The 11488-nt window shown below is 39.1% G+C and overlaps 1 protein-coding gene across 1 annotated transcript; it reads left to right on the top strand.

Annotated features, from left to right (window-relative positions):
- The first annotated feature begins 2642 nt into the window (after window positions 1–2642).
- On the top strand, window positions 2643–7627 carry nrros (negative regulator of reactive oxygen species). Its single transcript, XM_034108844.2, has 3 exons — window positions 2643–3065; window positions 4326–4440; window positions 5542–7627. The coding sequence occupies exons 2-3, from the start codon at window positions 4339–4341 to the stop codon at window positions 7495–7497; spliced, it is 2058 nt and encodes a 685-aa protein (XP_033964735.1). The 5' UTR covers window positions 2643–3065; window positions 4326–4338; the 3' UTR covers window positions 7498–7627.
- The last annotated feature ends 3861 nt before the right edge of the window (window positions 7628–11488 follow it).

Genomic DNA, 11488 nt, shown 5'->3' on the forward strand with positions numbered 1-11488 from the left:
CCATATAACAGTCCTATTTACACAGGCAATACTAGTTTCATATATTCAATATATCCTGTTTACACAAGAGGGCAGTAATACTCTGGTGCATGTTATGAATATACCCTTGCAGCAAAAGAAAATTCTGGTCATGTTCACGATGACATTTCAAGAGGACAAAGGTTCTTCAGCTTACTTCTTTAGTAAAAATCAAGCCGTTTTTTTTGCAAATTGCAACTATTTGGAACGAATACATTAATGAATGAACGAGTGAATTGTACAGTTACACAGCTCAAATATTAAAATACACATAATATACTTTAGAAAGATATTAGGAGGAAGATAGGACTTACATTTGCTGTTGACAGAGACTACTGTTAAGAAAACTGAAGAGAAAGCAAAAATATAAACAATAATCTTCATTATTCTTGTATTTATTGATTCATGTGTTGTAATGTCAGTTCCTTTGGATGTTGTCTTTTGAGTTGTTTACAGGATTTTCTTTACTGCAGGCTGTGAGTAGACCACCCCCCCCCCATGGGACTTTACACCCCAACGGGCACTCTCACCAGCTCAGCCCTTAACAATAGAATGCTAATTTGTACACTGCACCAGGCCTTAATATGTCCTGAAACAGACAAATCCTAGAGAACCGAGTTCACAAGTGTGCCCACATGTTTTCACCACACGTCCAGAGTGTGCTCAGAAACAAGAATGACACAAGTGACACGCCACAACTGGGAGGTAATATGGTGACTTTTAAGTAGTCTTTCTGGACCCTCATTCGTTTCCTATCATCGGGATAATCACCATTTGTCATGAAAGTAGACGACTCCTGTCTGACTCTCTCATGTTCTCACTTCTTATCGCAGAAGTATTTTCCTGTGGGCCTGTAACAGAAAACTCAACACCTTCCACCATGAGCTGGTTCATTTCAGTTTCAACAACGATTCAGTCAACGGTATTTCATTCATTTGCACCATGGTGTGGTTTGAATTATCTCCTGTAATAAAGAAATGGTTGTTAACAATAGCCATCACCTCACTTCAATACGGGCAGACCTTGAGATTTTATTAAAACGTTTACATCCATACATCAAATGGTGTAATGTACTGAAGTAAGTACTTAACTATGATATTATGGTACTTGAACTTTACTTAAGTATTCCCTTTGCTACTTTATACTTCTACTCCACTACATTTCAGAAGCAAATATTATATATTATATATATAATATATATATTATATATATATATATATATACAAATATTATACGGCTTGATAAATAAACAAATTCATAATCTATTAAATACAATTGTAGCAGTATATAAAGTAATTAAATTAGCTCAACCTTTACCATCTGTGATGAACACATTAACGCATCAATAATAATCCAGTCATTTATTATATATACTTTTCAAAAAGGACATTACGCACAATAAGTACTTTTCTTTTTGGTACTTTAAGTATAGTTGGATGACAGTAAAGTAAGTGAGTAAGATTTAAAATGCAAGACTTTTACTATTAACAGTGTTTTTACAATGAAATATTTCTACTTTTGCTTAATAAGTAACATATCTGAGTACTTCCTCCACCTCTGCACACTCCATTGTTTTGTTTTCAAACTGCAGCAGCTCCGAACACTGTACACATTCCAATGTGTATATATGAATTGGGTGATCTATTGGCAGAAATGGAATACATTATTAATTAGAGTAAAATAGCCTGAAACCTAAAAGTGATTTGTTTACCACTATCTTATAATGAGCCCTTCATACTCCTCTTCATGGATGTGGCGAAGGTGGCTTCGTCACTATGGACTGACGGCTTCAGGCCGGGTGATATGGCACTTTGTTGGCGTGATTGCACAGTATAGGTTGTCTGTGGCTGATGATTGGAGTGTGGGTATTTAGGCTCTGTTGCCCTGTCTGTTGAGAGGGCTGGGTGTGTGTGTGAGATCCTTGTGGCTGCAGGATGGGTGAAAGGAGAACCGCTGATTGAGGCGGTGAACTCAGTGCCCATGTTTTTAATAAATGCCGACGCCGGGTTATATTTTTGGACGTTATGCCTCTGCCTCCTTGCTTGGTCGGGCCGCTCAATTGCCAGCTTCACAATGGAGTTTAATATGTTATACTGCCATGTTTCTACAGTAGCTCAGAACTTACACATTAAACAAAAAAAGGCATTTTTACATTACCATAAGGCAACTGTGGGTTCTTAGATGCCACTAAATCCTCCACACTGGACCTTTGAGAGTATCACACAACACTTTACCTCCGTATGCAGACATCGATTAATAAATGTTGTCACCACCTCAACTTAAAACAGGCCAGAAGTGAGAGCTTGAGATGTCCTGTGTGAAAACAGGAAGGCATCACCAACAAATCAACCAGTGGTGCTGTTCCCTTTTCTCTCCCCCATGGGTTACATCTAAGAAGTTTCCAAATGGAGTTAGTTGCAGTGATGCGGTTTGTTTTTAAAATTGTGTTTTTCATTAATCATCTTCTTCTCTAAATGATGTTTTGATCCAGAAGCACTGTGACCCATGAACATACTCCCTGCTACTCACAGACTGGAGTGTATCTGTGTGTTGCTGCGTGACGGTTCGACAGGCCGAATATCAGGCAGGAAGGGTGTGTTTGTCGAGTGGTTTCCTCTCTAGTAGCTTGGCTGATCAGAAAAAGCCGAGGGTGTGAAGGGTGTGCACTGCTAAGGTTTTTGTGGTTGCAGTTGCGCTGTCAACCTTAAAGGTGCATACACAACAATTGTCTTGGAGTGTGTGTGATGGGAAACAAAAAACAAAGAGGCTTATGCTGTGCTGGTTGAGAGCTGTTGAGCCTGCACTCGCCTTCCTGTGGCCCCTGCCTTGAGAACCTCTTTCTGATTTCAGCTTGTCCATGTGACTCGGGTTTCCGCTGCTTGCCTGCTTCCGTGAATAGTAAAAAGAGGTATTGGTGTTTCTCTCAGAGCAGAGGAAGACAGCTGAATCTCACACACGAGAACACACTCTGCGACAGCGAGTCAAGCAGCGATATGGTCAGGGGATCAACCGTCAGTGGCTTGGGAAATCCACACCTAACCACCACAGTAAGTAAATGCACCTTGCACTCAACTAGTACTGCAGTATGCGCTGAGGCTACGGCTGCTTAAAGCGTGATTTATCTTACATTTGAATGTTGAATTTAAACTCTTTTGTCTTTGGTGCATTTGCGAAGTATATCATATCAAACACCTGCTTTTGTGCATTATATAAATCTTGCTTATTCTGTATAGGATGTCATAAAGAGTCGTTTAAACTCTTAATGGCATCCTATACAGAATGTGTATCAATGTTGCTTCATGAGTCATTAGACATGTCCCCAAATTGCTTGTATCGCATTTGAGCACTATCGTTGTGTAATGGATTACTCACTACTAAAGCTCCAAAGTTGGAATAAAACGAATGGCCCAATGTTATCTTCATTTATTTATGCAGATTTTTAGTTTTAGATTATATTATTCAATTAACTTATTTCATTTTGTGTCATTATTCAGATGCATGGGACAATATGCTGTCATTTTGTGCAATTTTAATGCAAAATAAGCGTTGATTATATTGTATCAGTATTAACAGCACGATGGTTTAGATATGCAAGTTAAGTTGTGCGCAACAATGTAGTTAACTATTTTTAGCCCTGCAAAATGGGAAATATTAAATATTTATTTCAATAGCTTAGCATAAAACAAAAGTAAATGGTCATATATTGTTTTTCTAAACTCAGAGTAAAATCTCATGAATAATACCCCCCAAAACAGGATAACACCACTGACGTTAATTAATAGATTAATATGCGTGCAGGCCAAAAAGGAACACAAGGCCCCCATATTCAGTGTTTTTCACAACCTTGTTAAAATAGAAATTAGGGACATTTTACAAAAATGTCCAGCTGCTGTTTTTTCAGGAAGAAATATGATTGTATAGAGAATATTCATATTATTAACAGACTTCCGCAATGGAAGGCGCATGAACTGAACACAGTCAGCACATGTTTGTCAGGCCATATATATATATATATATATATATGCCTAAATTAAGAACAAAAAAAAAGTAATAAAAAAAAGTATACATTTGTTTTGTTGCGTTATCATTGCTCTGACCTCCCCAACGCTCCCCCAGTTCAATCATATATGTACAGTGAAGGAATTGATCAACCACATATTTGCTTTTTAAAGACATAGTGCTACATTGATACTATGATAATCATTAGATGCAAGTTTTAAAAGTATGGTTTTAAACTGAGGAACAGCAAGGCTAACACAACACAACACCCCCCCCCCCTCTCTCTTTTTCTATATCCCTGTCAACAGTGAGGATGTTAAAATGCCAGTCCACAGGATCCATCACATCCTGCTTTGCTTGTTACACATGTGGACAACCCTGACTTCAGTGTCAAGTCACCCACAACACAGCATATGCCAGCTGGTAAGATGTCTCTCTTTTATACATTCTACTTAATTAAAGCACATCTTGAAATGAACTTAAGTCTCATTAACATAGCTGGACATATGAAGTAAATCTGATGAAAATGGCAAACCTATTTATGTTTTTTTTTTTATAAAAACATTGCTACTGGTAGACAGACTCAGATGTAAAGCTTGGTTAAAAGATTTTTTTTAAACGTTTCCATTACAACACTCTGCATTCAGTGCATATCAGATGTTCTGTAAAGATGAGAACTGAGACTAAAAATGGTCTTGTGAACATTTTGCAGCAATTTATATTTTGTGGGGATTTTTTGTGTGCTCTGACATTTGCTCATCAGGAAAATTATGTGATTCATCAAAGTTGGATATCAAAAATATTAAAATTATTTGTAATATCCACACAAAAAAAAAATAGTATCTAAAAGCCTATGTACCATACATACTATACGCCATAGTGCATATATGGACTTTAGTCTGTATCACTACTTCACATTTACAGAAGGGATTTATTGGAAGTACGCTTTATTAATGACATTACATTACATTGCATTTAGCTGACGCTTTTATCCAAAGCGACTTACAATAAGTACATTCGACCAGGAAGACACAACCTTGAAGAAAACAGAATCATATAAGTACATCAGGTTTCATAGAGCCAAGCATTTCAAGTGCTACTCAACTGGCTATAGATAAGCCAGTCCTTTATTAGTATATAAGTGCTCTGTTAGCAGTTCTTTGTTAGTAATTCTATCGCTCGAGGTGGAGTCGAAAGAGATGAGTTTTCAGTCTGCGCATACTCACTATAAAGTCTCTATTTATTAAAGTAAATACTTCTTAATAATCCAGGTTTGGTCTGGAGGCTGCAAAGGTTAACCATAGCTGAATTATATCGACAGTTTAAATCCTATAGATAACTTGAATACATTTTCTCAAATAAGAATTCACTGCTATAAATTGCAAAAAACAGTTGTTGAGAGTTTTTGTGGATCAAAGTGGTAGACATTTGCCAAATGAAATTCATTCGCCATCTGGCTGACAAAAATAGACATACAATTTACACACAATCTTAAAGGTATGTGCTCTTATCTTGTCTCCGCAGATACAAAGAACAGCTGTCTGCAACAATGGCAATCTCTCCTTTGTGCCTGCAAGACTCCCAAAGGACCTGGAGGAGCTTCAGCTCAACCACAACAACATTCAAACACTACAGAACAGTTCACTCCTCAATTATCCCTCACTAAACACCTTGAGCTTAGCTTGTAATAGTTTAGAACAAATTGAATTAAACACTTTTCAAGACTTAAAGTTGTTACAAAGCCTCAATTTAGCCAAAAACAAGCTTCATCTTGGGTATGAAGAAACCAGCCATGCATTAAAGACTCTACCCAGGCTAAGGGCTCTGGATCTATCTGAGAATGAGCTTAATGATGAAATGATAGCCACTCTCCTCCAAAATCTGACATCCCTGGAGTACCTCAATCTTTCCGGAAACGTCTTGGGGAGGCTGGATGAGACGTCGTTCAGCGATCTCCACCAACTCAAAGAACTGGACCTACAGAGGAACATCATGTACGAGATTGCTGGCGCCTTCGACAGCAATCCCAAACTCCAGCGGCTCAACCTGGCCTTCAACTATCTGCTTTGCCTGACAGACTTCCACACGACCCAGCTGGTGGTCCTCAATGCCAGCCACAACTTCATTGAATGGTTCAGCTCCAGACAGGACCTTAATGACACGTTCCTGCTAGAGACGCTCGATCTATCAGATAACAGACTGTTCTTCTTTCCTTTCTTGCCTAACCACAGCCACTTGCGGATTCTTTACCTATCCCACAACAACATTAGGTTTTACGAACACTTGGCAGACAACAGCACATTGCCGAACTCGACAACAACTGTTGAGTTCTACAATATGAACAAGTATTCGGGCAACGTGACGGCCCAGCTGTGGGATGAGAGCATTCATGGAGACATCGCATCTCTAGAGATTTTGGATCTAAGAGGGAACCAGGTGCAGTATTTTCCTCACGGATTCATCCAGAAAATGCCTGTTCTGTCGAGACTTCAAATGTGCACAAACTGTCTGGAAACGTTGAATCTAACCTCTGAACAGTTCTCTGGCAGCTTGTACGAGTTGGACGTTAGCAACAACAGGCTGAACCAGATCGCAGCAGATGTAGGTATGCTGACAGCTCTTGGAAATCTGACATACCTTAACCTCAGCCTGAACGACATTAAGTTGTTACCCTCTGGATTATTTTCCTCATTGCCAAGCCTCAGGTCAGTGGATCTGAGTTATAACAACGTTGGCTTTTGCCTTCCTGAGGAATCTGAGACTAAAACAGATAATAGTACAACTTGCGTGGATTGGAAAAACATTGCATCCTTAAGGCAGCTTTTCCTTAAAGGTTGCAACCTTGAAATAATTCCATCATCTGCATTCACTGGGTTGTCTCTAACGCACCTGGAACTGTCAGACAACCCTGGAGTCATTGTCCAAGAGTCACTAAAAGGTCTAAGAACATTACAGCATCTAGGTTTAGGAAACACTTACATAGAAGACTTTGACTTCTCCCATTTCCAAAGCCTGAAGTCTTTAATCATTTCCGGTAACTATCTTTCCCATCTTCCCCCTTCCCTTCTTAATCTCGATTTAAAAGTGCTGGATTTGAGGGACAACGAAATGTCCACTATTCCCTCAATTCAGGCCAACACATTAGCCCAGAAACTGCACACTGTTTTCCTAACAGGAAATCCGTTCAACTGCTGCCAAACCGAATGGTTCCGGACATTTGAAACAACAAAGACTATCAATATGGTCGGACAATCACACATTGAATGTGAGGATCTCATCCAAATGAGATACAGAGTGGAGCACTTTCAGCTATTTGTGTGTAATCAGACAGAAGAGGAATCGATATTGTGGTACATTCTGCTTTTTGTACCTATCTGTCTTTCTTTTGTTGGCATATCAGTTATTGTTCTCCTCACCTTTAAGCCCAAAATGCTACCAATGTCAATCAAAAAGAAGTGCCTGAAGCCAACATCCTACTGATACTTTATAAACTGAAACAAAACCATGTTGTGTACAGTATATTATTAATAAATGTAACGGAATGTATTTTGGAAATAAATTCAAGTCATTGTAATGAAACAATCATTCTATGATATGTATTTGAGCAAAAGACTATTTACTTTTTTACTTTGTGCAGTTGATGTATGGTTCAAAACCAGACCCTAACCTTGATGTCAAAATGTTGCTGTGTGAATGTGTGAATGTGTGTGTGTGTGTGTGTGTGTGTGTGTGTGTGTGTGTGTGTGTGTGTGTGTGTGTGTGTGTGTGTGTGTGTGTGTGTGTGTGTGTGTGTGTGTGTGTGTGTGTGTGTGTGTGTGTGTGTGTGTGTGTGTGTGTGTGTGTGTGTGTGTGTGTGTGTGTGTGTGTGTGTGTGTGTGTGTGTGTGTGTGTACATATGCAGAAGTAGTGTGATGCAAGCTGTGGCTATAAGCAGCAGAGGAAACATGAAATTTCCTGTTTTGCTAAGACGTGCAGGAACTGCCCAGTTCAGTATCTCAGAGAGGAGGGTTTGAGGTTTCCTTACCATCAGGGAGTCACAGATGCAAAGGTCAAGTTTAAGCAAAGTTGCGTGGATAAAGTCATAAACATTATGAAAAAGCGACATTTATCTACCTGTGTGTGTATGTGTGTTGTTTCGCAGCAGGAAGGTTGGTGGATCCGTGTGTAGCCGTGCAGAGTGCCGGAGGCCTAACCATAAAGTAACCAGAATACCGCTGTGGTGATGCTCAGGGTCATGGTGGTTGGAACATAAAAAGAGAAACCTGAGTGAATCCATGTCAAAGCCTAAAAATATCATTATTTTTACATAACTTTTATGATAAAGTCGACAGTAAGAGTCAAAATATGTTTTTGGTGTCCATCTGCAGAGCATGCACATTCAAGAAGATATAAATGTTACTCCGGCGGCCATCAGATAGAGCTTGTGACTTGAACGTTTTTAGTTTGAATAACTATAACCACCATTAAGTTATTAATAATAAGTGTAAACAATGATTCATCTTGCACTTCTGGATTTTCATAAATGGGAAACTTGAAACCGGATTAAAATAACCAGCAAATACTATGCTTACTGGTGCAAAAATAGTTTTTTTTCATGAAATGAACAACAGGCAATATAAAATAAAGCAAAAAGTTGACCTGGAACGATAATATGTTAATAAAATGTCTTATTTATCAATAGTTTTGGAGCATGTTGCTGAGTGTTGGAGATATTGGCCATAAAGTTGAGGGTCTCCTGAGCTCACCTGAGCTAGCTAACGTTACAGGTCAACCGAGTACGACTTCTTTCCCGTTTACATCTCAGGAGCACAAGACTCTTGTCGCATATGATGCATGCTCTGATCTTTAAGGTGATAGTTGGCTGGTGTTTTAATGGTAGAAAGAAAATAGTTCCTACATGAAACTGCTCACAACAAGATCTGAGACTTGTCTTAAAGTGGACCTATCATGCTATATTTTAATAATATATTGTATGGCCATACCTATATAAAACAAAGTTTTTTTTTCAAAATACCAAACAGATCATGCATTTTAGCCATGCCTCCTTTCGCTCTATTTTAGCCCTGTTTTTGCAAGGACTGAATCTGTGAGAAGTCTTCTTCACTGCTTTTGTGGCAGACTACAGGCCTGGCATAGGTACTACAGTGTCTCCAGCGCTTTCGAACGATTGCCGTGGCTGTCTCCTCCTGATAGGTGGAGAGTTGCCCATATAGGCGGAGCTCCTCGTTCCTGACGTCAGAGAATTTTCAAATCTGGATCAGTCTGTATCAGATCCGTTGCAGCCCCGTTTTTAGAGATTTGGGTATGGAGGGAAAGAGAGAGGGTTGTTTTTTCTGACACTTGGTGAGTTCCCTGACACACCGGGGACACATATTCATGTATAAAAGATGTACAAAAGAGCATTTTGCATGATAGGTCCACTTTAAGTAATTGGGTCATGAATCCTGGAATGAGATGTCACTGTTGATTCTTTCAAATCTGTTTTGCGGACGATTTTAGCATCACAAGTTGAGTTTCATTATATTTCAGAGGGCAGACATCTTTACTGCCAATAACACATGGTAACTCACACCAAAACAATCTAGCATGATAATATACACTTTAGATTTTGGGGCGGATTGTCTCTTTAAAAGTCCCATTGGGAAAGATTGGGAAATACATGGCGTCAAGAAATCATAATTTGCGGAAGGTACTGGTCACAAAATTGTTGACCAAGAGGAATTTAATTTGATTACTCAGCTATGTCAGGTCAGAAGTTAGAAGACAACTAAACCAAGTTTGTAAAAGGGGAATTTACTTAACACGCAACCAAGCTTTCAAAACTTAGCTAGCTCAACATTGTATATAATTAGATGTGATAAAGCCATATTCAGCGGTGCTCAGGGAATCAAGCGACCACAGACATACTCAAGTGTGCTGTGTGCACACAGCAAACAAACTAGCCAAACACACATTGATGCAGCTGATTTGTCTTTGCAAAACAGCCCAGCTGTGGTTTTGGGGTCGGCACTAGAAGTAAGTTACCAAATATACACCACAACACTTTTCATAATAGATGTGGCTAAGGAAAATAATGTGCTTTTTCTTCGAGGCAGAGGTCAAAGTTTCTCACAGATAACTGCAAAATGATGGAGAAGTGAAATTTGACCTAAAGTGGTTAAATTAGATTATTTTGAGTTGAGTTGCATTCTGATAGCGAGTGAGTTCTGTGGTTCATCGGAGCTAGGCCTATGTACAATCTCCATATAGCATGGATACATTACACCAGAAGTGGTCAGGGTCGCAGTGCGAAAGTAGCGGTAAAGGTGTTCCTGATAGCATTGAAAGGGTGCCAAGACAACTCGAGCTGTTTATAAATATATGGGGATGAATGATGTAAAGAAGAAAACAAGATTCCACAGCCATAATAGCAGTGAGGCTGACAGGCTGTGGTGCTTTTAAATAAATGCTAACGTCTGCATGTTGATGTGAAGCAGGTAAAATGACCAGGTGCAGCAGGTGGCTACTTGTTGCCCAATTACATTGTGAAACAGCCTTTCCAGCGAACTTATCAGATAAGCAGTTTATCTTCTCACTTCACTTTTTTAACCGTTTTCTTTTTCCTCTTCTGACTTTACCGATTAAAATATAACTTGTTTTTGCACCCAAACAGAAACCTATTCCAGTCCCCAAAGTTCTCTTGGTAGATGTTTAAAGGAATGTGAAGCCTAAAGTTGTTTACACACAAGTTTATCGTCATACTCTGTAGAAAGCCCTGTTTAGAAGAGCTGATGATGCAAAACTGCCATTTTGCTTTTATTCCTCAAGCCTACATCAAGTGCACTTCAAGGAGGTCTAAAATGGCAGTTGACAAGTGTTTTCTCAGTGACATTATGAAAGAAAATGAGGACTTCTGAAAGAGGAAGTGTTTTTTCTCAGGATCACTCATCTGATCTGTGAACTGGTTAAGGCTAACTGTATCTATACGTGGGTGATGTTATTTTTAGAGAGATAAAGAAGATAAATAAAAGTCAGGTTTCTTAAAAGCAGAATGGTGCAGATAAAATGTATGCACACAGCTGAGGTTTTATCAGGACCAATGTTTGCCATAAATCACTTTTAGCTCTTATCTTTAGCTTTTGACTCAAACAAAATGATTTTGGTAAATAGCAAAACAGGCTACCAAAGTCAGAGTGGTTGGTTGGTGATGTTAATGGGCGTGTGCTGGAAATAAAGATGTGAAAAAATGTATCTTAAGAAGTCAACAGGCAGTTTGCAAAACTCCACTTCCTCTTAACCCTTCCTGCTCTTATGACAAGCGAGGACGGGGTGCGTTGCACTGGACTTAATGTTTAGCCATCAGTAAACGTGTGACTGCTGCTAAAGGTGACCAATGACTATGGAAATGCAAAAAGTTTTCAATGTAGGTCTTTGAAGGACATTTTATGAAACTATGGTTAGAGAGGAGCCCTCAGAAGGGAGGATAATCAAG

This window comes from Pseudochaenichthys georgianus, chromosome 20 (genome assembly GCF_902827115.2).
Source record: "Pseudochaenichthys georgianus chromosome 20, fPseGeo1.2, whole genome shotgun sequence".
Classification (NCBI taxonomy): Eukaryota; Metazoa; Chordata; class Actinopteri; order Perciformes; family Channichthyidae; genus Pseudochaenichthys; species Pseudochaenichthys georgianus.

What these genes read in the sequence shown, in the direction of transcription:
- nrros (XM_034108844.2), top strand. Translation starts at nt 4,339, where the DNA reads ATGCCAGTCCACAGGATCCATCACATCCTGCTTTGCTTGTTACACATG. An exon ending in AACACAGCATATGCCAGCTG is followed by an intron (nt 4,441 to 5,541) that starts GTAAGATGTCTC and finishes TTGTCTCCGCAG; the next exon opens with ATACAAAGAACAGCTGTCTG.